Here is a 27,302-nt window from a genome sequence, read left to right as displayed (position 1 = left end):
CCCTGTTTTAAATTAAAAAATAAGCCAGTATACATTGTAGAAAATTTCTCTTAAAAATCTCACAATTTGTAAATGTATATTTTTTCTTTAACATAAAAGTTTACAATATATGGTAAAACAAAAGGCTCAGGAAAATAATTTCAAAAAAAAAAAGGAAAGAAACCTGAAGTTTTGAATTAAAGCTGAAGACTTTTTTAAACCCTGTTGTTGAACCAGTGACTTTTCTTTTATTGTGCTGATGGGTTAGAGAAAGAAATATATTTAAAAACTTCAGTCCAGACACCCACAGCCACCTCCAAAAGCCTCTCACCCTCCCCCCCGCCCCCCAGGTTGAGTCGCTATTGTCCACCAAGTTTGTGATTGTCACGAGTTCACAAGTTTCAAATCCTGGGTCCCAGCCGTCCTGCAGTCCGTGTGGTGCCGGCTGGCTAGCGTCTATAGGGATGGAATCCTTGCACGTTGTGGTTCTGCCCTCGTCCAAAGCCACTTCCGCCAGCGGGGGGGCCCCCCGACCCTGGCACCGAGGGGCCCCCGTAGGAGGGGGGCTGCTGACTGGGGTCTGAGAAGCCCTGTCCAAAGCCAGCCAAGTCCTGTCCATAACCTGCTGGGGAGAGAGTCCAGTGAGCCCTGGCAGGAGCACCTCTGCCAGATCGCCTCTGGCACCTGGCACCTGCTTCACCGGGCATCCTGCTGGCCAGGGCCCACGCCAGAGGACAGGGGCAGGTTGTGGGGAAAGTTAGGAACCAACGTTTCCCCGGAAGCCCACCCTGAACTCCCACAGCAGGACCCTGCGCAGGGTTGTCCACACAGAAAGAAAAGTGCTCTAAGGCCCGTGGGCCCAGCCCTCAAGCTGCCAGCTCCAAGGCCCCCATTCCCACCCTGGGGCTCTGCGGGCTGGGCCCTTGCAGCAGGTCTGGGTGGCGGAGGAGGGCTTGGAGCTTGAAGCCACAGGCTCTCTGACCTGCCTCCCAGGGTGACGTCTAGGTTTGCTCCCAAGTGAACTGCAGGGTGGGCACAGTACTGCTTTCAAGGATAAGAAAATACGAAAGCGAGCGCCTCAGTCATGCGGGGTTTACCCCCACGTCTGCAGGAGGCAGACATGTCAAATTCTTTAAAAAGTTAAACTTTTTCTTTTTCTTACAAAAAAAGAAAAAACGAAAAAAGAAAAAAAATTCAATGCCCCTTCCTCCAGGACGCCCCCCCAGATGTCCTCACTGCGGAGGTCAAACAAGCAGGTGACAGGCACAGGTCCAGGAAGAGACTGTACCACGAGCAGGTTTCAGCGCTCCTGCTGGATATGTTCCCAGAGCCTGTTCAAACAGGTCCCAGACCTGGCGCACGACCTCAGAGGGCGAAGAAGTGCTTCTGGAAAAGGTGACCGCACCATCCTGGCCCATGCCCCCCTGGAATGCACTTCGGATGAAGGCTCAGCCCTGGGCCCTCCTGGATTCCCAACGGGGGCTAAGAGGCACGGGGTCTGCACAAGCCTGTAGCGGCAGGGCTCTAGGGTCTGTCAAGAGGCTGGCCCCAGCAAGGGCCCCGTCCCACGGGCACCCCTGGGTCCACCCCGCCCAGCATGGCAGAGAAAGCCATATCCATTGCCTGGGTGCAGGCAGAAGGGGGACCATGGATTTGGAAGTGCCACCTACCTAGGCCACATCACTGCTCAGCCTGACCATAAGAGTGTAAACAAAGTATGGACCCGAAGTTCGACGGGTCTGGAGAATAGGAACCCAGGCCTGGCAAGAGACGAGACCAGGGTGACTACCCCGGGGTGGCCTTGGCAGAAGAGTAGGGTAGGTGGGGACACACTCTTGCTCATGCACACCCTCACCTTGGGGACTTACACTGTGCCTACCACCAAAGCCTGTGTGTTCCAGGGTAGGGTCAGGAACCCAGGCACTGGGTGGCAGCAGTCTGGCGATAGCCCATGGGGAACAAGAAGCGTGATGCAGGAGTGTGAGGGGCACATGGCTGGGAATGGCATTCAAGGGTAAGAGCAGTTTTGCTGCGCAGACACGGCAGTGTTGAGCAAGCCAGTCTAGGCAAGGAAGTAGGAACAGTGGAGCTCCCAGTGGGGAATTCAGCAATGAAACTGCAGGTTCCGCAGCCCCAGCTGTCCTTGGGACCTGGGCTCAGGCCCCTGGTATGGGTGCATTCCCAGTGCTGGGAGACTGGCAAGCTGTGAACCCTGTCTGACGCAGCCCACCAGCCAGACGCTGCCCTCACAGAGCTCTGCCTCCTGGCACACGCAAGGCTTGCAAGGATGCACTCAACCACCAGCCTGCCGAGTGCAACACAAAGCCCACATCTAAGGCAGAGCCTGCCACAGACGAGAACCACCAGCCCACAGTCCCAGCAGTGCCTTAGGAACTGGAAACCCGAGAGCCACCGGGAAAGGGCCTGCTGGGTGTCTCTAGACCCAACAGAGACTGCAGCCTCAGACCATTCTCCAGGGAGTCCAGGACAGATGTCAAACCCATAGGACACCTGCTGTGCAGCCAATGTCTTTCTCAGACTAGCGCCCTGGCAGAAACCTAAGAAACCAAATCCAGCTCCATGGTTGCCTGGCCCTAGGTCACTTGAGCTCTCTCCAACACCCCCCACACCACAGGCCATCCCCTGGCTTCACTAAAACCTGGCGGTAAACTGGTCTGCAAGGGAGGAAGCTGGAGACTGCAGGGCAAGGGCTGGGGCCCAGGCGGCACTGCAGGTCTGAGCAGGGGTAAAGATGGCAGTGACTCACCATACTGGCTGTAAGGGAAGTCTGGCTGTGCCGTCGGGGGTTTGCTCATGTCTGGGGCGGCCTGAGATGGAGGCGGTGGGAAGGCCAGAGGTGCTGCCCCTGGAGTAGCAGGTGGAGGGGGGACCCCCGGAGGGGCAAACTGATCCGGAGGTGGAGGTGGAGGCCCATAGCCGAAACCTGTGAACAAACAGGAAAGAAAGACACAGACACGAATACACCCATGACCCTGTCCATTTGAACACCAGTGAGAGGCTAGTCCTTGAGGGCCTCACACGGTGAACCTGGGCTCTGCTTAAGGGATTGACCTGCTCCAGAAAAACTGACAGGTACACTTTCCAGTGTTGGCAGAGCTCACCCAGCTGCCAGTGCTATAGCCAACCATGAGTATTAGGTAGCAGCTTAGAGGAGGAGGAGGAACTGCCTGGAAAATACTTTTAAAAAAAGATTCCTGTGCCTCCCTGGTGGCGCAAGGGGTTAAGACACAACTTATGAAGCTAACCGCAGCCTCTGCAGCACGAGTTTGATCCCTGGCCAGGGAGCAACCCACATGGCGCAGCAGACCTCTCCTGCTGCTCCCCTCAGCAGTGTATTTCAGTCAGTCTGCCTATTCTGCTCCCTGCTCTGTCTCTGGTGAATCCTCTCACCGCCCTTCCCCGACACCCCGCATCTCTGGCCTGTCGTCAGCTCTTGTATGCATAAAAGTAAACCTTTAAAAAAAAAAATTAAGAGAGATTCCCTTACACATAGAAGAACTGGGGTATAGGCCAGAGGTGTGGGGCCAGGGTGGGGAGAGGGAGGAGGAGAGGGTTCACCAGAGACAGAGTGGAGAACAGAACAGGCAGATCGACTGAAATACACTGTTGGGGGGAGCAGCGAGCGAGACAGGAGAGGTCTGCCGCGCCATGTGGGTCAGCTCCCTGGCTGGGGACTGAACTCAGGCTGTAGTGGTGGTAATGCTGAGAACTAAACCCTAGGCTACCAGGGAGACCTCTGCTTGGGAAATACTTTTAAGAACAAAGTCAGGGGCCTCCCTGGTGGCGCAAGAGGTTAAGTCACAGTACTATGAAGGTATCTACAGCCACTGGAGCATGAGTCTGATCCCCGGCCAAGGAGATGACCCATATGGCACAGCAGACCTCTCCTATCTGGCCCGCTGCTCCCCTTAGCAGTGTTTTGGTGGATCTGCCTATTCTGCTCCCCACTCTGTCTCTGGTGGGTCCTCTTACCACCCCGCACCTCTAGCCTACACCCCAGCTCTTATATGCATAAATCAATCTTTTTTTTTTTTTAAGATTTATTTATTTTATTTATACAAGCACTGGGTACTCAGAAGCGCGGGAGGGTGAGAGAATTCACCAGAGCCAGAGCGGGGAGCAGAGCAGGCAGAAGGACCGAAGTACACTGCTGAGGGGAGCAGCGGGCAGCAGGGGAGGTCTGCGCGCCATGGGGACCCTCTCCGGTGGCCGGGGAGCAGCCAGGGATCAAACTGGCGGTGCCGAGGCTGCGGGCAGCTTCGCAACCCAGCGCTCAACCGCTGCGCCACCGGGGAGGCCCGCATAAATCAATCTTTAAAAAAATAAAAAAGAACCACGTCAACCACATACACAGCACCATCCCTGTGCATGGGAAGACAGAGAACCCTAGGAAGTCAGCCGTGCAGGGGCCGCACTCACCCAATGTGCTCAGACACCCCCCAGTTCTTATCTACCTTTTGACTAATTAGAAATCAAATCGAAGGGCCTCCCTGGTGGCGCAGGGTTAAGGACAGCTCTATCAAGCTACTGCCAGCCACTACAGCACAAGTTCAATGTGGTCTGGGGAGGAGGAGCACATCTTTTACTTGGTGGTGGCTTAGTCCATGGCCCTGGTCCCAGGTGACCGAGCCCCCGTGAGAACTATCCAAATTGCGGCACACCTTGAGAGGCAAACACATGAGACTCGGAGGACTCAGCAAGAAAAGAAAGGGGTATTGGCCCTCCCGGTGGCGCAGTGGGTTGAGTACAGCACTGTGAAGCTGTCCACAGCTTATGCAGTGTGGGTTCGATTTCTGGCCGGGCAGGATGAGATTCCACATGGCGTGGCAGATCTCTCCTGTTGCTCCCGCTGCTCCCCTCAGCAGTGTTTGGTCCGTCTGCCTGTTCTGCTCCCTGCTCTGTCTCTGGTGAATTCTCTCACCCAACCGTGCCTCTGACTGTACCCCAGCTCCTGTATAAATAAATAAATAAATCTTTAAAAAAAAAAAAAGAAAAAGAAAAGAAAAGAAAGGGATGTTTCCTGCCAGCTGAATAACAAGCGGAGGTGACCCTGTCACATTTGGGTAAGGTGTTGCTCTGCTCTGCACTGCTCGTAGTTGTTTCCTACTGAGGGCAGGAGGGGAACTAAGGAGAGCCTCTAGGCCTGTTGGCTGTTAGAATCCAGATCTCAATTACAAAGCAAAGCCCAGAGGCAAGTGAATCTAGACCCAAGGTGTTCAAATCCTCAAGTCCTCTGTTTCAAATTAAAACTACGAGGTCCAGACACTCTCCTGAGAAGCTGACGTGAGGTGAAACTGGCCACACTGCAGGGATGTGTGGCAGATGCAGTGGCCAGGGTTGCCCTGGCTGTGGGGCAATGGCCCTTCAAATCAAAGTCTCCCTCAGGGCTCTCCCCTCGGGGCTCCCACGACTTACTGAACTGTGGGGGGGCGCCGTAACCCTGTGGGAAGCCCTGAGGAGGGGGGAACCCTCCAGGAGGGGTGGACACGATGTAAGAGGTGAATGGCGGAGGTGGCGGTGGGGCTCCTCTTCCCGCAGGGGGTGGTCCATAGCCACCTGGAACACAGGATGCAGGGTGAGCAAGGCAGACAGACAGACCCCACCCACCACCCCAGGCCTGTTTGGCCAGAGTCTGCAATAATGCGCTTTCCCTGTTTTCTACAAATAGGGACTTACCAATTGCCTGTCCTGCTGGCACCCACATTCCTAAGAAAACAAAAAGGGGGGGTGTATAGTGTCAGTTCAATGTCAGTGACAGCAGGCGACACTCTACCCTTCTGCTCTGTAGCATGTCATAGGACGTTTCCCCTGCTATGTGGACACACTGGAGGAGGCCTGTGACTTCTCAAGAACAAAAGGCAGAGGGGTCCTTGCTTCTACAGGGAAGATCCCCACAGAGGCCCGGGTCAAGTGGCACAAGCACAACAGAGCACAGAAGGGATGGAGACTAGGAACTGAGATGCAGACACAGGTGGAACTTAGAGCTGGGAAGTAGATCCCAGGACTGGGCAGGTGGCCAAGGCGAGTTTGTTTCCTGCAGCTGGATTCTGCTTTGCAACAACATGCCTGTTTTAAAGACAGTTCTGCAGGCTCTTGGATTTAGATCAGTCGTACCTGGTCTCTTTGCCTACCCCTAAAAGTTGGGGACGGTGTGCTTTCTGAAGGTGGAGGCTGCTACAGCACCCTGAACCTCCCACCACGCTGGTTGAGCCTGCTCTGCCCACCCCACACCCCACAGAAGACCAGAGTATTCCACAGGTTAGCCTGCAGCCCGGGGAGCAGGAAGAACACAGGGCAAAAGGCAGAACTGGGAGCCGCCTCCAGGCTGGGTGCAATCCCAACCCTACCAGCAGCATGTTCTGAGCCCTGAACCAGTCAGGCCTCCATCCACCCATTACTCATGCCACCTCACTGTGGACATGCCTGGTGCTCCCCCCTGAACTGCCCCAGGCACTGCCCTGACCCTCCCCCAGACCAGGGGCAGTGAAGGGAAAGAGCTTTATGTAACAATGTGGCAACATCAGGCATATAATGCTGGCTGAGGACAGGATGGGTACCAGCCACACACCAGAAGAACCAGTGATTACAAGGAGCCCAGGCTCCCTGACTCCCATCTTCATCTTGAAACTGACGCAACATTACCCACTCTAGGGCGTAAGGAAGGGTTTAAGTGCTTAGTGCCCAGCATGGGACTGAAAGGTCAACATCTGTGTGTCGGGGGCCTAAACCAACCTGTCAACTAGGCAGGCCAGGTGGGCGTGTGCCCCACCTCTGCGGTGCGTAAAGGGATGCACGAAGCTGCTGGACCCAGCCTCAAAGGCTGTCCCAGGGCATGATAGTTGGCACATGGAATCTTACCTTGCGGTCCATATCCTTGCTGCCATGTGGGCGGGGGCTGGCCTGCCCAGCCATTGGCAGCACTGGGCATGACCCGGCTCCCCCACTGGCTGGCACCTGGCTGTCCTGGAGCTTGGCTTTTGCTGTCCCGAGGCTCGGCCCGTTTAACCTCCACCTGGATAAACAAAGCTCTGGTTTAGGCTGGGGCCGCGGGTCTAGGAGCCCCTTCCCTTCAGACACACCCTCAGGTAACTTACAACTACACTTAGCATCTTAATAAGACTTAAGACTAAATACTTAACTATAAACCTTACTTAGGCCAGTAGCTTTTTTTCTTTAAAATTTCTTTTGTAGTTTATTTTTTTGTTGTTGTTATTTAAAAAATGTTTCTCAGGTACAACAAATCAACTCTAAGACATGTGAGCCCTGTCCGCTGCAGAGCAGGGAGTAGGGCCAAGACCCTCAGGAGTTTGGAGCTTGCAGTTAAGTTAAAATGGCAGCATCCTCGTTCAGCAGCCTAGGAGCCTCAAGGACAGAGGCCAGGATCATCCCAGCCTCCTAGGACCCCTATGAGGCAGGAGGTTGAGAGCACCCCTCTGGGAGAAGCCCAGAACCTCTCCAGAGCCCACCCACCCTACCTGCACTCAGAGATCATACCTGAGAAACACAGGTGTTTGACTTAGGCTTTTATTTAAAACATCTAATGGAAGATAAGGACTTACCTTCCCCAGGCTAACGCTTAAAGCATCTCAATTAACTCAAAATAATGTCAGAGGGAATGGATGTGATAAAGAGAATCTTACATTACATCTAACAAAAAAGTAAACAAACATGCAATAAAATGGACATTGGAATCAGTAAGCAATCTTCATACTGTGTGTGGTCAGCACCCGGAGCCCTTCCTTTCTGGGACTTGGTGACAGGAAACCTGCACTGGGCAGCGTTCAGAAACAACGGGCAGGGACTAGCCTGACCTACTTAAGCTGAGGCCCCGCAGCAGCACAGCTCCCTCCTCCTCCAGCGCTTTGAACTCTGGACAGAGGAACAAGATTTCCCAACTTGAGGGCTGCTTCAGCAGAGGAGCTTGAATTTCTTATTTTTATGATAAATTTTAATGAGAGGAAAGAAACAATGAAACCACTTGGAGTCATCCTTGGGGGTCCGACTAGCTGAATGGTAAGTATTCAGAATTCCATCAGTTCTGCCTTAAAACCCTCTCCTGGTAGAGAACAAACAGGAAGTGGGATGAGGCACAAAGACCCGCCTTCCTGTGCCCTAAGGACACTGCAGAGATGGGCATGTGACAGCAGAACCAAGGGACCTGGTTCAAAGAACTCTAATTAATGAGTCCTCACACACTCTCCTCTTAAGGGAATTCAGTTCCTGCTTACAAAGTAGAGCAGCCCTTGTAATTTAAAAACAAAATCTTTTACCCTTTTCCTATCAAAACACAGATGTAGCCACTCAGCATTCTGGTTTTAATACCTAGTGGGACCTGAGCCATTTAGGAACAGAAGTCTCCACTGGGGGAGCCAGGGGATACTGCCCACCAGTGACGCAACGGTGACTGTGTGTTTTACTTTGGACATTGGGGGAAGTCACTCAGAGCCTCTAGGTACCTCACGCACACCGCTGCATCCTGTGACAGTGGGGCTAGGACAGCTGCCAGGGACTGGGGCCAATCAGCGCACCCAGCACACCTTGCTATCCCTCAGGCAGGACCATGCTGCTGACCAATCTTACATGTCACAGTCTGATACGAAGAACTGAATTCGGCCTCCTCTGAACTGTACTCATAATTCCTACGTGTCCTTGAAACCTGCATGCTCATTTTACACCAAGCGCTCAATGCACCCCACAGCAGGATTTAAATGCTGTCTCCTGCTCATTCAGGTCAAATGGAATGAATTAAAAGCATGTAACAAAATCTAAGGACCTACGTATGAAATCAGCTATATATGCTACGACTGTGAACTTTGAGGAGGGTCCATGTCCCCCACAGCATCCTGAGAGAGGGACAGGGCCTCTTCAGAAGAGGGGGGCACGCTGAACCAGGGCAGGAAACCCGACTGCACAGCACCAGTGCTTCCTGCCACAGGGCTACGCCAAGCATTTAAAAAAGGACCTAGACAGGAATCCTCCAACAACTGGGACCCCCAAGTCTTTGGTAACTGTAAGAAATTCTGCACTGCAAAACTTCTACCAGTTATTCACTTTTGAGTTGATGGCTTCGTTCCATGACAAGTTGGGGCCACTTGTGGGAGACACAGTATGAAGATGGAACAACTGAGGTCACTTGACTGCATGGAGTTAAGTTCTATCGAGAGCATGTGGTTGGGACCGAGTTTCACAGTAAGTGACCCAATTTACAAAAACCAATCCTTCATGATGTTTATATTTCTCTTAGTTTTAAAGGGAACCTCAGTTCTCAAAGGTTCACTTCTCACATTGTGGGTCGGCATCAAACAATAGATACAAGCAGACATCTGAAGGAGTGGTCTCTGAAACCAAGCCTGAGGCAACCCGGCCATCTCACTGGAGGCCAGCCCACTGGACCCTCTGACCCGCTAGGCCCTGGCCTGCCCGCCCGAGGTGATTTAGAGCACAACTCTGGGAGCAGAGCTGGTCAAGATGGCGCCTGCTTCTTCAGAACCAGGGCCAACCCAACACAGCAAAGGACCAGGACTCACCCCACCCATTTTCCTGTTAAGGAATTTTTCATTTCCAGTGAAATCCCTAAGTTGCCTAAGACTTGGTTTGGTCTTAAGGTAAAATAAAACTACAACTACACACTTTTTTGCCCATGATGTCGTGAAAATGCATGTTGACAGCCTGGTCCACTGATTGTTCGTCCTCGAAAGTAATAAATCCAAAACCTAGCCAACGACGAAGAGTGAATCAAGGTAGCAGGGTGTTGTGACACAAAACAGGATGATGAACAGTATTAGGGACGGGCCGAGGGATCGACCAAGGGTTTCAGCAAAGCTGCAGTGTGTGAGGCCATGGGGTCAGGCCCCCAGCTCTGGCAATTGAGGCAGTAAAGAAGTCTCCATACGGACGCCTGGGGGCAGAGGCCAAGGACAGCTCTGGAACAACCAGGGGCGTATCTGAGAAAGCAGCAGGCAGACAGCGGAAGGGTGAGGGCCTGGCTTGTGAGCAGCCCCAAACGCTGATGTGGACAAATAAAACACCAGAGTCTGCTAGAACACTCTGTGGGAGGTCACTGCAGGGGATTCCTGCAGGCAGGGAGCCAGGACCAGAGCTCTGCCTCAGTCGGCTGTGAATGTGCTTCTGCTTTTCTGAAACCCAGGTTCTCCCCCTTGGCTTGCAATTTGCTTTGCAGCTAGTGCTGACAGCAGCCATATATTGTTCTAGCGCGTTAAAAAGAAGTACGTCTCTACACAGTTAGTGCCTCGCTAAGCTTATCCAACACTGTTGGGTAAGCCCAAGGAGTCCTGTCAGAGTAACATACGTATGGATACCGTATCTATCTGTACATATCTACATCAGTAAGATACACAAAGATACAGGCCACAACGGGTTCCAGCAGGTCAAACTCTGCTGTCAGCAGCAAGAGCAAGAGGCACCATGTCATCAAAAGAAGAATTTTACAGAGAAAAAAATTTAGCATTTCCCAAACACAAGAAAGTGGCAGTATAAACGAAGTTTGGTTGATCTGGGTGAATTCGACCACCCAGCTAACGTGGCGTGTCTGGTTCTAGTCTCTGTGCACTAGCTCTGCCTAGGGCCCATCTGCTCTGTACTAAAAGACCAGAGAACAGAAGTCGGGCGTGCGGGGAAGGCCAGTGTTGAAGACAGTGTGGGAAGAGAGGTGCAGGGGACAGTGCATCACGAGGCAGAGGCAGAGGTGGGGACAGGCCCATGCCAGAGGGGCAGGAGAGCAGGTAGATGTGCATCCAAGGACCAGGGTCAGAGCAGAAGGGGAAGGGCTCTGGGAGGGAGCAGCTATCCTAAGACCTCTTAAGTTGATGAGAGAGGGATGGGGGGCTGTAGGTGCTGGAACTGCACAGGAAGATGACAGGCTGAACTGTGGAGGGACAATGATGGAAATGGGGAAAAGACAGTTTAGAAACCCGTGGTGAGAGACTGGCAGGGAAGGCACCTGGGACTCGGGAGCCTCCTGGCATACATGAGTCTCTCTATGCAAGTGCAGCCGGGCCTGACCACACACAAACATGTACAAGAGGCCTGCACATGATGCAGAGAAGGCACTGAGCATTTAGAAGTTTGAGGGCAAAACAGACAAAAGGAGACACAGCTGGAAAGGAGGGACAGGGGAGGAAGGCACAAGGCAGACAGGAGTCCGAGGGCAGGAGCAGGGCCCAGCACAAATGGGGAAGAACCCCGAGGATGGGGCCTTAAACCCACAGCGGGAGGGACGGGGAGGCAGAGCGTCTGTCGAGAGATTCAGGAAGGACAGGACACCAGGAGCATGCTCTCCAGGCAGTCCCCTGACCAACTACTGCTCTCGGGGAAGTGCCCGTCCCCTGCTTGCTTAGCATTCAGGACTCTCAGAGTTTCGATGGCAGAGGATGTTCTAAGCCAGCTCTACCGCCCATGGCCAGCCTGGGTGCTCCCAGATCCGGGGCAAGGAAAAGAGGCAGTTCTGCCTGGCCTGAGAGGTCCGACCCAGGGATCTAAGAGCGCCTTCAGTAATCCCATCCCGAGGTTCCGTAAGACTGGAGGCAAGATGTGGAACACGAAATGGGTGATGAACAGCGTTATATAAAAGTTGACAATTTCTCAAGCTGCAGGAATGCCTGAAACCATGGGGCTCGAGTGGTCCATTAGCGCAAGAGGCCGTGAGTCCTGGGAAAGAGCCCCGGGACGGGGCGTCTACAGTACGTCTGTCTGTCAAGAGGCGACATCACCACTGAGGAAGCGGAACAGAAACACACTGAAACTTCGTTTACACCCCACTGGAGCAAAGCCCGTTCCCTCCTCTGACCGCGGGCCTGGCCTGTACCTGTGTGATATAATTTAGCACCTGGAGAAGAGAAATCTAAAGAGATATCGTTAATCACAAACAATTCACAGGGAGAAAAGGAAAAACAACTTACTTAACATTACTGTACTTTACTATGAAACACTTAATTATGTCACTAAGCATGTATGTCTAAATTAAATTAAGACTAAGACTTAACAGCTTAATCAACATGAAGTGAAGAATGCGTTACTTAAATCACGGAGTAGAGGATGGGATTCAAATGGCAAACTATTCTCCAGCATGGCGGGCATGCTGCGGGCCCTGCTCAGTGTTCTACTGAGGCCTCCAGGGGCGGGCAGGTGCGCGGGGGACTCAGCTGCTGCAGAGCCCAGCCAGGGATCAGCCGGTCCAAAAGCAGTTGATGAACCAAAAACATATGGGTGGGGACAAACAGCAGTAGCAGCAGGCAGACACACACACACACACACACACACACACACACGCACGCACGCACGCGCACACACACACACACACAAACATACACACGGGACACGAAAATTGGGAGCCCGCCGCCCCAGTTCCACAAACCAATTTAGACGTGCAAGTTTAGAAGCTCAGGGACTCTGGAGGGGATGCCGAGGCCACGCTACTCTTCCTCCTACCTGCCCCCGCTGAATTAAGGGGGGAAAAAAAAAAACAACAAGAAAAAAGCATGGGATGTAGAAAGTAAACTCCACATTCAAGCAGAGCGGGGCGGATCTAGCCTGACGACATGACATGGACTGACTATGCTGCTGTGGACATAAAACAGGAGACAGTCGTCAGTAGGTAAGTTCGTGATTTTAAAGAACCACAAATCTTTCAGGACACATTTGAAAAACAGAAACCATGTTGATATTCATGTCAACTTGTGAAAATTTCAAAAGAACAAGCAAAAAAAAAAGAAAAAAAGAAAAAGAAAAAAAAAAGGGTAACGTCTGACCTTGGGAAGCAGACAGGCTGGGGAGCTGCACAGGAAGAGCCTATGTTTTTATCATTTGTCTCCAAATCATCCTTTGCTGAGGCAATGTTGCTACAACCACCACCTAATTTGTGAAATAGTTTGCCATCTGAGGGGAGGAAGGTCAGGACAAACTCCATCTCCTTTACCTCGAGGCCTCTGCTTCTCTGCATCGTAGATCATGACAACTTCCGTGACCTGGAAGAGAGACAGGGTGAGCCAATCCGGCGCCATGGGCACTGCCAACACGCTACCACATTAAAACTCCTTAGCCTGACAACTTTGGGGCCAGTCTCCACTGAATTGGGAAGCCCTGAGGCAGAGGCTGACCCGGTCCAGGCTCCAGATTGACAAGCAGAAGCAGGCAAAAAGGGAAGCACATGCCCCCTCCACCCACTCAGCACTCACAGGGCAGGTGTCAGGACCCTGAGACCCAGGTCACACCAGACTTGGGTTCTGAGTGGAGCCACCTGCTCTAGCAGGGAGTAAGAGCCGGGAGGCCTGCAGGACTCCTCCGGGCACAGAGAGCTGAAGCCAGGACCGGTGCTCGGATGCTCGCTCCAGGCATCCCCACTGCCACCAGCACCCATACAACCACAGAGCCCTCTAGGCCCCATCTGGCCTCACTCACTCCAGCTTTCTAGTTGTGGGCTGGCAATCCCAACCCCCGCCCCTACCCCCAGCACACTCAGGCTCCACTGATAACACAGCTGCTGGCAGGGACATCCCCATAAACCCACTCACCCTGCTCTCACCTACCACACTCTCCCCCTCCCACTTCTTGTTCCACCTGCCCCTCTAGAACCTAGTTCCCTATGTAACCCTGATGAACTTATGAGTCTAAATTCCAAAAAAATGTCCAGAGGATTTTAGACTTTTAAAGAAAACAACATCACCCCACAAGAAAGTCTGCCCGCGCCGAGGAAGCACCAAGCAGGAAATGGGCCATAACATCTTGCTTTATATCGCCTGGTGGGGCTGGAGGACAGTGCTGACTCACGACGGTGGGGTCTGGGCCGTCGGTCCAAGGATCCAAGGAAGGTACTGGCTTTTTAGCCTGTCCCAAGCCCACTTTCTGCTGCAGGCCACAGCTACCTCTGGTGGGCGCCTCCTGTGGTAGGTCCTTAGGGGAGGCCCCAAGATCCCACGTGGGACTGGGTTTCTTATGGACTTGGTCTAGAACATTTCCTCCTGTGATGAGGGACAGCAGACCAGTATCATGGCCAAGATGAACCCTGTTCCAAACTACCTAATGCTCACAATCAGAGAGGCCTTCCAGGAGGTCAGTCGGCAAATTTACATCTGCCCGGAAAAGTCACAAAAATGATCCCTTAGGGTACAAATGGCCAGAGAGGACAAGGATGTGGACTGGGGTAGAGACTGAGAGGCCAAATCCCTGGTACAGAGAACTCACCACTCCAAATTTCTTGAAGTATTCCCTGAGCTCTGTCTCACCACAGTTGTGAGGAATCCCACCGACAAAGATCTTATTTGATTTACTGTTATCGCTCCGGGGTCCTTTCTGCTATTTCAAGAAGGAAAAGATGATTAGTTCATAGTTACGGGGTTGGGGGGAGCAGGGCATGACACACAGCAACCCTCAAAATACCCTTCATGGATTGGGTATGATGAAGTCTCTGCACTGACTAACAGCTAAAGTTAGACCAAAATATCCCAAAATCCAGTAAGTCCTAAGAGAACCAAAAAAATCAAGCTATAACAATTCTCATTTCCCAGACACCTAAGGACACAGGGACTCAGCCCAGAGGCCCTGTGTGCAATTATTCTCAATGATAACGGCTACAGAATTTACAACCTCTACAATGTGGAATAAAGAATTTTAGGAGGGAAAGGAAGAAAAAATAAGGCAGCCTCAAAGATTATAACTGGTGACAGAGGGGCCTCCCTGGCAGCACAAGGGGTTAAGCACCGCACTATGAAGCAATCCGCAGCCTCTGCAGCACGAGTTCGATCCCCGGCCGGCCAGGGAGCAACCCACATGGCACAGCAGACCTCTCCTGTCTCACCTGCTGCTCCCCTCAGCAGTGTGCTTCCGTTACTCTGCCTATTCTGTTCCCCACTCTGTCTCTGGTGAGTCCTCTCAGCCTGCCCTCCCCACCCCACCCCACCCCTGCATCTATGGCCTGTACCCAGCTCTTGTATGCATAAATAAATCTTAAAAAAAAAAAAAAAAAAAAACCCAACTGGTGATAGAAGATGACCCATATCATTTGTCTCATCTTTCCCACTCCTGACCCCACCCTGCTCTCTGCAGGAAGCCTCACTCCTCAGAGGGTGACCCTTGCTGAGGCTGCTCTCTCGGGAGGCAGAGGAGGAAGGGGACACGCCCACCCAGGCCACGGGGGCTGCTCTAATCTGAGCTCCTGCTCCTGCAATGCTACCTACCTTCTGCAACCCCTCCACCCCTTTTTCTTTCTACCCAAGGAGTTCATAGGTTAAGCTGCACTGGATTAACCACCATGGTGTGCAGGTTACTAAATGGGCCTATTCTGTTTCTAAGGGACTACAGAGACATTAATGACCAGATGAAGACGAGCCCTGGATGGATTCCAGCCTGAAGAGCAGGGCCATGACACAGCCCTGTGCGGCAGTCCCCGGACTCATGAGCATGCCTGTGGAGATGTAGGTGCTACCAGGGAGCCCACAGGCCTTTCAGGTGTGCTGATGGGCTGCATGGGGGGAGGATACACTCTTAGGAGACGCACACTCCAATATTTAGGAAAGGTTCATGCAGACCGAGAGCCTCATAAATATAAATAAAGCACTTCGGCAAAATGTTACGACTAATGAATCTAGCTGGTGTATCTGGATGTGTACTGCAATAGTCTCTAACTTCTCTGTAGCTGAGTAGCTTACTAATAGAAAGTTGGAAAAACAAAAACTGTTCCAAGAGTCTGAGGCCCCTGTCTACCAGCAGCGGCTGGGATACTTATATAGATGCAGGTTCTTGGACTCCAACCCAGACCTGCCGGTCAGTCCTGTGCGGTAGGTCTCCAGTCTAGCTCTGCCCAGCAGGACTTTCTGTAAGAACCCGACTGCTCTGGACTGCCGAGTGGTAGAAGCGGCAGGGCAGGATATGGACAACTCTGCTCCAGATGGCCAAGCATCAAATGCCATACACAGATCATAGAGAAACCCCACACTGAGGATTGTGAAAGTGGTTACTTGAGCCACCCACAACCAGGTCTCACACTGACCCTCGCCTGTGAGCCACAGTGCCAGGACAGGAGCAGCTACCAGCTTAGCTTTGAAGACAACTGTGTCACCAGCAGGGATGAAGGGGGTGCCCACTAGGGCCAGCTGGGAGCAGTCGATGAAGATAAAATGGCTCCTAATGACAAATGGATCTATGCTATTAGTTTTTTGTGTTTTTTTTTTTTTAAAGGCAAACTAATAAGAATCTTCTCAGATATAAAATAAAAAATTTCCAGTGTTGGATAAACTGAACAATTCTCAGTTGTTCAAATGATGAGCAAAAAGTCCCTCTGCTGCTCTCAGTCTTGATGAACACCACCATCAGATCAAAGGCTTTCAAATGTGACTGTGAATGCACGAGTTGCTGCCCAGCCCCTTACCCATCCTTCCTTCGGCCGGGTCCTCTCTGGCTGCATCCCCCGAGGTGTACATGGCTTTGGGTCTATCTGTAGAAAGGTTCAAACCAGTCAGTTGTAAATATGGGGCTATTTTCTCTAGAAAAGAAGGAGTTAGTGACAGTTGCCAGTAGCCCAGTAAACTAGCACACTCCCCCACTCCCCCAGGTGAATTCTTCCCATCAGTGCTAACATCCAATCTAAGCCTAATCCTTCTAAAGCAACCCATAGGAAAACTCTAATATAAATATCCACTGACGCTTAAGTGACGCGACCCAGAATCCGGGGCAAAGGAGCAGGAGAAGGGGCATGTTCAAGAAGACACTCACGTTGCGGCCGTCCAGGGTGTGTGGTCTGCTGGCCAGCACAGTCCCCACGCAGTTTGGGTCTTTAAACTTGACAAACCCAAAACCTCGAGACTGGTTGGTGGTTTTGTCTTTCATGATCACACAGTCTACCACTTCTCCATACTGGGAAAAGTAGCTGCGCAGAGTCTCTGCTCAGAGATTGGGACAGAACACAAACATACACGCCAGGACACTAAGCACAGTGTCACAGCAGGTGTGCGGCACACATGCACACTCCTGCTCTACTAGCTCAGCCTGACCTGGAAAGCAAGGAACTAGCAACTTTTGCACTATTAATCAACTAACCTGAGGGGCCGGGCAGAGAGAATGGAGATACTTGGGGAGGAAGGGGACTCTGTGTGACCAGACATCTCTATAAATACAGGGTAGCCAAAGGCCTCCAAGAAAGCCAACTTTAAGAGAATCCTAATATGAGAAACTTGAGAGTCAATTTTGTTATGAAACCACACACCCCCACCCCCCTGCTCTCAGAACGTGCCTCGACCTCAAGTTAGGAACCTGCCCTCACAGTTCTTCCCGAACTGTAGGCGACACATCAGGACAAACAGTTTCAATGCCAATGATCAGTTTCTCTCCATCCCCAGTCAACTCCCAATCATATACCCCCCAGTCACCCCCCCCCAGAAACCAAGACAATAAATCGAGACTTGAAAAATCCCAAGGTAGCAGCAAGAGATGGATTTACACAACTTGAAGACCAAAGCATGAGCCTTGCAGCAGCGCCTGCCATAGCCCATCCACACCTACCTTGTGTGGTACTCCAGTCAAGACCGCCCACAAACAGCTTCCTGCAATTCAACAAGACATTCAGGGTCAAGATGGTACTTGTGCTAAAAATGCTACCCAGCTGATCCATCCTAAAGTGGCGACTCACCCGTGGGGGAATCTGATGCTAACTTGGGTTACAGCCATAGCAATGGTGTTTCACCTACTACCATCTCCTACTTAGCGTTACAGACTTGCCACCTCAAGGGGGACATGAGGGTTGTCATGTCACACCTAGAATTGCTCCAGGGTGGGGTTATGACAGGTTTCCCTACTACTCTCAAAATAGTGTGGAATTGAAAAGTCAGGATCCGAGACCATCCACAACTGACCAGAGACAGGGGTTACAGGAGAAGCCTCAGATGTCTTCCACTACATGGTCGCAAGTCAGGATCCACACATCACTGGGTTAGGCCATGCCCCCAGCCCAGAGCCTGGCCTGTCACTTATCACACCCACCAGCCCTGCAGTTTACCCCGTCAGTATCCCCTCAAATCAGTCCTGATCCCACAAGGTCACTCCTGTCCCTGAGCAGCTTCTACCTCTCCTGGGAGGGGCCAGGGGTGCCAGGGTACACCCCAAGACAGGTGATGTGATGTGCTGTTGGTGCTCCTGAAGGTGACCATGCTTACTTGTGTTACTCGAATACCCCTCAGCACTGCAGAGATACCTGCGCATGGGGCATTCCTCCTCCAAGTCTCCCCAGCCCCAGGGGCTAGAGAAGCAGGGGCGACAGCTCTCCCTCCTGCCCTTTTGCTTTCCCCAGGAAAAGAGGATACAAACACCATCACCCTGGGAGCTGGACCCAAGTGCTAACAGGCAAGTCCTCTGAGGTACTGGATGGTGGTTCCTTGCACAGGTCAAAAGCACTACTGCCTGCCTCTCCCCCCCTCTCCAAGGCCAGACTCCAGCCAGGTCAAGTCGCATCCCCTGATGTGCCCCTCCCCACCCACACTACCACCCCAGTGAGGTATGTACTAGGCCCTCTAACATAAATATCCATTGAAGCTTAAGTGACAGAGACACAGAATCAGGGACAAAGGAGAGGGAGAAGGAGGCAAAAAGCCTGTGACAACAGAACTGGCAGGGGCTAGTTCTTTCTTTGGCTTTCTCCTAAGAAAGGGCAATTTAAATTTGTTATTATGAAAAACAGCTTCCCTGGCACCAGAGAGGTGCCCAACGCATTTTTTTTTTTTTTTTTTTGCACCGAAGAGCTGCATGTAGACTAGAGTTGTAGGTGTGTGTGTGGATTCACCAAAGACAGAGTGGGGAACAGAACAGGAGGACCCACTGAAATCCACTGCTGAGGGGAGCAGCGGGGAGACAGGAGAGGTCTGCTGCGCCATGTGGGTAGCTCCCTGGCCAGGGATGGAACTCAGGCTGTTGTGCTGAGACTTAACCCCTAGGCCACCAGGGAGGCCCCCAATGCATTCTTTTTTTTTTTTTAAAAAAGATTTTATTTATTTATTTATACAAGCACTGGGTACAGTCAGAAGTGCGGGAGGGTGAGAGAATTCACCAGAGTTAGAGGGGAGAGCAGAGCAGGCAGAATGACAAAGTACACTGCTGAGGGGAGCAGCGGGCGGCAGGAGAGGTTTGCGCGCCATGTGGGACCCTCGCCTGGCGGCCGGGCATCGAACTGGCGCTGCAGAGGCTGCGGGCAGCTTCGCAACCCAGCGCTCAACTGCTGTGCCACCGGGGAGGCCCCCCCAATGCATTCTTTAAAATGTCAACAAACCCAGTTCACAGCAGAGGCAGGCTGAAGAGTCAGGACAGCGTGTCTGGCTTCCGCCTCCCTTAGAAGGGAGATCTGAGGACAAGTTTCAGAGAAACCTGCTGATCCAACAGCAGTGGGAAGCTGAGACAGAGGCACTGTTAAACACCCTGCAGAACCAAACCCAGGCTCCTCCTCCCTCCCCACAATCTCCAAGGCAAGGTCTGTGTTCCACTCTCCGAAGGGCAAGGCATGACTCATGATCAATTCTGGGCTGTCCCCAGCCTGGCACCCAGCAGGGGGCGCAGGACAAATGAAGACTGAAAGGCCCTCAAGGCTGGCAGGCATGGTGGAGAAAGTGCCTACTGGCCCAGTAGGACACAGGAACGGACACAGGGGTTTGCCGTGGAAAAGCTGCTTTATGCAGGAGAGACTGAGCATCCTTAAAAACAAAAACAAAACCCGACTCACTCAGAGAACCCCCAGCCTCTGCTCAGTAGTGTATCTAGTCAAAGCAGGAAGGTGTCCCTCCCACAGCCCAGGTCTCTGTCCTCCCACCAGCAGAAAGAAGGAACTAGTCTGACCAGACCAGGCTCCAGTCCTCATTTAAATTTCAAGGGGAGGGTTCCCTGGGGGTGCAAGGGGTTAAGCACAACACTATGGGGCTAGCTGCAGCCTCTGTAGCAAGAGTTCCATGCCCCCTCCACAGCTACCCACATGGCACAGCAGACTCTCCAGTCTCTCCCGCTGCTCCCCTCAGCAGTGTATTTCAGTCAGTCTGCCTGTTCTGTTCCCCACTCTGTCTCTAGCGAGTCCTCTCACCCCCCACACCTCTGGCCTGAACCCCAGCTCTTGTACACATAAATAAATAAATCCTTAAAAAAAAAGTTCCGGGGCCTCTCTGGTGGCGCAGTGGTTGAGAGCTGGGCTGCGAAGCTGCCCACAGCCTCTGCAGCGCTGATTCGATCCCCGGCCACCAGCCAGGGTCCCACATGGTGCACAAACCTCTTCTGCCGCGCACACTGCTCCCCTCAGCAGTGTACTTCATCAGTCTGCCTGTTCTGTTCCCTGCTCTGGCCCTGGTGAATTCTCTCACCCTCCCTCCCACGCTTCTGACTGTACCCAGTGCTTGTATAAATAAATATATAAATACATACATACATACATACCTAAATCTTTAAAGTTCCAGGGGAGATGATTAAAAATGCCACTATCTGTGCAAATTTTGAAACCAGAAGATGTAGAGTGCAAGCACTGGGTTTCCCAATTTTATCACTGTACCGTGTTCATTTAAGAGAATGTTTTCTTCTCTGAAAACAATTCACACTGAAGTGCCAACAAAAAGTCTCCAGGCTCCAGTTTACTCAGATCATCGCAAAAGACACACACAGTGGGGTAAGGGAGAGCAAACTGCAGCCAAGACAAGTCTGACTGGGTAGAGCATATGGGGATTTTTGTTACTATTTCTGTGATTTTTCTGTAAGTCTGAGGTTATATAAGATCATGTCATGAAAACTTTTCATTACAGAGGAAATGACGTTTCTTTTGCAACAGCCTCCTCAAGAAGGCTACGTGATGGGCCTCCCCGGTGGCGCAGCGGTTGAGCGCTGGGTTGCGAAGCTGCCCGCAGCCTCTGCAGCGCCTGTTCGATCCCCGGCTGCTCCCCGGCCACTGGAGGAGGGTCCCACATGGCGCGCAGACCTCTCCTGCCGCCCGCTGCTCCCCTCAGCAGTGTCCTTCGGTCCTTCTGCCTGCTCTGCTCTTCACTCTGGCTCTGGTGAATTCTCTCACCCTCCCGCACTTCTGACTGTACCCAGCGCATGTATAAATAAAAATAAATAAATCTAAAAAAAAAAAAAAAAAAAAGATGGCTACGCGAGACGATATCAAGGACACCTTACTTGGATGCTTGTTTACTTAGATGAGAACTCAGACCCTCCATGCTGCACTATGCAAGGTGCTTTGTGTTTCCGTTTCCTACCCTCCTGTCCAGAGGAACACTCCCCCAGCCTACAGAGGTTCGCCAGGTCCCAAATGGGTAAACTGACATGTGATGGCAGGGGTGTCTCAGAACCCCAGCACAAAGCCACAACCGCTGAGCCTTAGGCTTTTAATTCATAAAGTAAGAAGGCTGTCCACCTCACCAGTAATGAGTGAGAAGCGAGGGGGTGGCACCCCACTGCCTGTGTAGCAAAGTTTGTTCTGGTCAACACGAGGAGAGGTTCTGCCTCCTCTGGGCCATCTACATACTCACTCTGCATGTGAGTCTAGGGCTCCAGGGGCATTTAAACGGGGTCCAGGCAAATCAAAGGATTAACAAAGTGAGGGGTCATTCACCTTTTAGCCCTTCCCTCCCAATGCTCAGCTGGAGTTAGAAATCTGTCCTCCCACCCCCAATCCTGTACCCCACAAACCCTCTGGCTTTATTAGGCCCTCCCAGGTGATCCAGAGTCAAGGCCCTACTCAGGCAGTCAGTGACAGGCAGACCCTATCCAGTTCCCAAGGCTTACGAACCGCCCTTCATGTGTCTAAAGCCTGCACCCCAAAAGCAGGTACCAGTGACCTCTTCCTGGATGGGTTCTGCAGAAATGACTCGTGGACATGACGCTCCAGTTACTATTCACCTTCTTCTGTCTGCTGAAATCGAAACCTGGTTTTGGATGACTACCTCCTTTCGCTGTGTGCTTTAGGGCAACCACATGGTATTTACGCCAAAGTCATTCTTCAGTGGCTTCCCCTGAACACCGGCAGGCTTCAGAAAGGCAGCAGCTGAGCTACCTGGTCCTCTGGGGAGGAAGCAGAGTGTCCAGGGCCAACCCTGGCTACTTGTCAATAGTCCCAGCACCTACACGTGCACCTTCCTGTTTATCCCCTGAGGACACACTGGGACCCCTAACTCCTAAGAATGTTCTTGTCTCCCTGCAAGGAGGGAGGCAGTCCTGGGAGGAGGCACATGCAACTCTGGCTAAAGTGCCAGGGGAACCACCCACTTCTGGGCACTTCAGCTGCAACAATGAAGGGCTGAAGGCAGTTGGGGGAACCCATGGCTCATCCCAAACCCATCCCACCCCACCCTGTGATCTGTGAATTGTCCTGCCAGCCTCTGTCCACTGCAGTTCAGGCTTCCTTTTTGTCAGCAAGGTACACTACTCCTCCCACATGACACACGAGTCAACCCCACACCCTGAATCCAAGCCCTGGCTCGTCCACTCTGGGGTGACCTTTCCAGCCTCAGTCTGTGCTGCAGAGGGAAGGATTAGAGTTGGGACTCATTGCAGTGGAGGCAAGGAACCCATCAAGGGGTTCAGCCTGCTGCAACTGAGACACCAGAGGAAGTCATCTGAAGCACCAATTCTCCAGGGGTCAGGAAGCAAACCCCAAGCCACAGGAGCAAGTGGCCAGGACACACTGGCAACCAGGCACAGAGCGCCAAAGTGCCCAAACAAGATCTCATTCAGGGCAATTCTGTCTCCTTGGGGGATACTTGGTGACACGTGGGAACATCTGTGGTTTTGAGGACTTGGGGTTCTCCTGTCACTGAAGCGATAAGAGTCAGGGATGCTGCTCGGCAGTCCACAGTGGCCAGGATGGCGCCATTAGGAAAACCAAACCCTACTGTCAGCATTATCAAAGGGGAGAGACCCTATCCCAGAAAAGCTCCCAAATGCAACTGAAGAGCCCCAGAGAGGACTGGCTCTATCTCTCAACCCCAACAAGTTCCTATTATCCCCTGTACTTCGCAAGAAACAGTCTCCATGACACCTCTACACCAAACAAGGACACCCCCCCCCACCACCACACACACACACCCCCTAATCTGGCTGGGCACTTAGCACACGCATCTGACAGGTACATCGCCCTGTCTCTGGTGCCCACACTTCCAGGCCAGGGTTCCACTCAGGGGTGTCTGCTTCCAAAGCTTCTCCAATAAGCCATTCCATAAAGAACTCTAACCACAAAGGACCTGAGTGCTCTGCCTTCCGATCACTCCATCTTTTGGAGGGTGCCTGGAACCTTGTCATCACTCCCGCCGAGGTCATTACTTTCACTGTCTGTGGCTTCAGCAGGCTTGGGCTCACTCCACATGCCCAAGGCTTTCTAAGAGACTCAAATGCTGCTTTCTCTTTCCTTCCTGCGCCCTTCTTCCTAGGGGATGCCCTGGCTCTCAACAATGTCCAGATATCCCTGTCTACCATCCCCAGGTGACACAAATAGAACTGAGCATGCCAGATAAAATCTTCCATGAATTTCTGTCCAGTTCCATGACACCATCAGCTGCTCCAGAGGTGGCCAGAACAGTCTCTGGACGTCTGGAAATGAGTAACAAGAAGCCAGGTGCCCCAAAGGCTCATGAGACTCCAGAAGTCTTGTAAGCTTCTGAAATCTGTATCAATTGACCTAGCTTGAAGTTGATTCTTCCAAGGTCAAGGTAGGGGTAAAAGGCTCAGATCTTTCCACTCAGCAGTTTCCCGGGATTCCCTGGGCCTGGCTCGGAAGAGACATCTGCCTGCCACACATCTGCGCACAGGGCCACCCAGGACACCACAGCTCCACTGGCCTTCTGCCCTCAAGCTCCAGCCCTAGCTCTACCTGGCGGACACTGACAACGTGACCTAAATGCAGTGGTCTCCCCAACATCTTGTCTTCCTTCAGATTTCACGGTCGTTGAGTCAAGCCCTGGGAAGCTCTCCCTTAAGGGAGACTTATTCCCATCACAGATGACATGGTGCCCCAAATACCCACACCCATGTCCCTGTGAGGGAGGGAGGAGCACTCCCAAAGAGTCACTCTGGCGGAACGGACCAGACACCAAAGCAAAAGAGATGGGAGTTGAGGGGCCTGTGTCACCAGAAATCAACTGAATCCTCACTCCTGCACAATACCCACCCCAAATTCAGCCACTGTGGTCTCCATGCAGCAGTCTCAAGGGGACTGGTCGTGAAGCTCACAGCATGGTTCTGAATCAGCTACATGGAGTTGTGCAGGAGGTCAAAGTGGCCTCCCACATAAGAGGGAAACAAGGTCCCTACATCAACTAGAAACTAGTCAGTACTTTCTGGAAACTGATTTTCACCTTCACAACAATAAAAGTTTGTGGTACCTGTAATTCAGGACTTTATACCCAGGCAATCTGGGTGGACTTGCTGAAGAGGGATGGGAGAGTAAACTGGTCCTGGTCCCTACCCCCAAACTAGGTTCTACTCCTTGGCTTTCCCAAGCAGCCTGGATCTGTAGTGCTGAGGGGTGGGATCCCCAGAACCAGCCTGGGGTCCTGGCTCTGCCACTCCTGAGAGTTGGGCCAGGCTGCAGGGTGAAGTGCCAGGTTTGTCTCTCTGGCAGTCACACCAGAGGGTAGGCGCCTGCCAAGCCAAGTCTTCCCCTTCTCTAGTTGGAGAGAGGGGCAGCCGAAGCCCGCAGCGCCTGCCTGCGGCAGTAGAAAGCTGCTCACATGCCAGGAGGGCAGACCTGTTAAAGCAGAGTCCCTCACCCCTTCCATTCACCCCACACAGAGCTCAAAAAGCCTTCAAGTACCTGAATACATTTCATAGAACAAAGGCGGCTAGGAACCAAGAGTTTCCCTCCTGGTCCTCTAAGTGCTGTGGGGTGGTGGTGGTGTGTTTTTAGGGGAGAGATGGGGGGGTGCCCACAAAATGCGCTCTCAGTCCGCAGAAATAATCTGCAGCTGAAGGGATAAGTGAAGTCAGCCACACACCACCAGCAAAGTGCCAAGTACCAAATCAAGCAGTTATGAACACACACCCTAAGCACACCCGGGAAGGTACCGGAGCCAGGTTCTTCGGGTGAGAATGCAGCCAGAAACTTAGCTGGATTCTGTAGGAGTTGGTCTCTGCAAGGAAAGTCATTCCTTGACTACTGTAGAACTGGGTTTTCTACCTTCTTTATTATCACTTCTCTGGGTCCTTCCCTCCTTTAGCATTAGGCAAGGCTATAAACACTAGGCTGTAATCAAAGGGGAAACTTAGTTACAGCAAACCTCTTCTAATAGCTGTGCCCAGGAAAATACACCTAGAAAAAATTTTGCTGCCCTTGGCAGGAGTTTCCCTTTTCCTTTATTTAAAATACAACTTGCGGGGTGGGGGTGGGGGTGGGGGTGTGTGTGTGCTGAACCGGTAAGAGGCATTAAGCAAAATAAAAACAAGCGCCCCATGAGGTGGCGCGGCCAGAACCAGGACCGCGGATACCGGCGCGGGCAGCGGGCACGGACCCCGGACTGGCACCCAGTGATCTTGGCCCGTGGTTTGCTGATTTTCCCGGGGGTGATGGGGAGGGGGAGAAGGGGTCGCTAGGAGAAGCCGAGCGGCGGTAGAATCAGAACCTCCGGGCCCAGCCTGCCACGTGCGCCCGATCAGCAGAGTTCGTGTGCGGACCAGGGGCGCCCCGGAACCCCCTGACTTCCGTTCCGGGTTCCTCAGCCGGAAACTCGAGCCTAGCTGCAGCGGCTGGGGCGCCCCGGGCTCCCCTATGCTCGCATTTGGAGCCACCCCCCGACCAGGAAGCAGCAAGGGCGCCCGGTAGAAACGCGGCCACGGGGCCGCTGGGGCACCTCCGAACCTCCAAGTTGCCGTTCGGGGATCCCCGAGCGGACATGTAGGCGCTGGAGCCGGCAGGGAGTCCTAGACCTCGCAGGTTCCCGCTTTGCAAGTCCCCCCCAGACTCCGCGCAAGATCCCGCCTGAGGAACCCCAAACTCTGCTCCTGCATCACCAGGCCCCGCTCGGGCACCCCAAGCCCCCAGGCCTCGCTCGGCTCCCCCCAAAAAGTCCCCCAGACCCCGCTCGGGCTGCCCCAGGACCCCCGAGGCCCCCTTCGGGCACCTTCCAGGCCCACTTCGGGTGCCCCCAAAGTCTCCAGGCCCCGCCTGGGTGCCCCCGGCCGGAAGGCGGCGGGACTCCCGGACAGCCGACCCCGGCGCGGCCCGCGGCGTGACCTTGACGGGCGGAAGCGGGGCGGGGGCGAGGCGAGGCGGGGCGGCGCGTCCTTACCCGATCTCGTCGGCGCCCGAGTTGTTCATGGCGGCGGCGGCGACGGCGGCGCTCGGCGTCTCCGGGCCCCCTGGCTCGCTCCCGCCTCCGGAAGGTCACTGGCCCCGGCGCCCTCTCCACAGCCGCGCCCGGATCTGCGCAACGGCGGCGGCCGCGCTGCCTCCTCCCCTCAGCGCCAACGGTCACCGCGCGTCCCCGTGCCCCGCGCCGCCGCCCTGCGCACGCCCGGGCGCGCTCCCGCACGGGGCCTCCGGGGGCGGGGCCAGGGGCACGCCCTGCGTGCTGCGTGCGTGCGCGCGCGCGCGGGGACGTGCTGCGGAATCCGCGCCGCGGGCCGCGCTTCGGCCTTCCCAGTCGGCGGAGGCCGGCGTCGCCGTGGGGCACGCTGGGAAATGGAGTCCCGCGGGCTGGGCCCGCCTCGCGGGGCGAAGGGGCGCACCGGGGCCCAGTCCCGGGCCGGCGCGCGCTGTCGGGCGCTCCGGGCTAGGCACGCAGGGCGCATGCGTGGCTGCGGCCTCCCGGCTTCACCCTTGAATCCCAAGCGGCGGCGGCACGTGGGTCAGCCGTGGGTGGAGGCCAAGCCCGCCCCTGAGGAGGGTCACAAGGCATCGGCGCCAGCCTGGGCTGTCCTTGGTCCGAGAAGATACAGACGGTCTGAGAGGCTCAGTCATCTGCCCAAGGTCACCACGAAGACCTGAATTCTAGCCCAACAGTTGGTTGTAAATGCAGTAATCCTGAAAGCCTGCGTCCCTATGAATGGCCTATGTGGTTCTGCCCCCAAATGTCAGCCCTGCGGCTGCGTTGGACGGTTTGGGTGATCACCCCTGGGGGCGGGATGATCATGGCATCTAGAGAATGGAGGTCAGGGATGCTGCTGCAATGTACAGGGCTCCTCCCACCCCCAAACACAATAATCCGCCCTTGTCAACGCAGAAGGTGGACAGGTGTGCACTGATGATAATAAATAGCTGACTCGTATCGTTTTTTGTCAGTTGGTGATCCAAGCTTCTTAGTGGCTTCCACTCTCAGCCTCTTGATACTGTAATTTATTCATCA

General features: G+C 53.4%; 1 protein-coding gene across 5 annotated transcripts; it reads right to left on the bottom strand.

Moving 5' to 3' along the window:
• Positions 1-428: 428 nt before the first annotated feature.
• DAZAP1 (DAZ associated protein 1) lies at positions 429-26,275 on the bottom strand (the record flags this gene model as incomplete). 5 transcript variants are annotated; one of them, XM_084248807.1, is made up of 12 exons in its annotated part: positions 429-604; positions 2,747-2,923; positions 5,416-5,556; positions 5,677-5,706; positions 6,859-7,012; positions 9,631-9,713; positions 12,935-12,983; positions 14,200-14,310; positions 16,382-16,447; positions 16,726-16,892; positions 17,512-17,552; positions 26,247-26,275. In XM_084248807.1, 12 exons carry the CDS (start codon positions 26,273-26,275, stop codon positions 429-431), a joined length of 1,224 nt encoding a protein of 407 aa, XP_084104933.1. The 5 variants fall into 5 exon arrangements, with proteins under 5 accessions (XP_084104933.1, XP_084104934.1, XP_084104935.1 ...); XM_084248808.1 differs by having other exon boundaries at positions 429-601; XM_084248809.1 differs by having other exon boundaries at positions 14,200-14,307.
• Between the last annotated feature and the right edge of the window lie 1,027 nt (positions 26,276-27,302).

The sequence above is a fragment of the Talpa europaea genome (genome assembly GCF_964194135.1).
Source record: "Talpa europaea genome assembly, chromosome: 12".
Classification (NCBI taxonomy): domain Eukaryota; kingdom Metazoa; phylum Chordata; class Mammalia; order Eulipotyphla; family Talpidae; genus Talpa; species Talpa europaea.
This window is presented reverse-complemented; position numbering and strand designations above follow the sequence as displayed.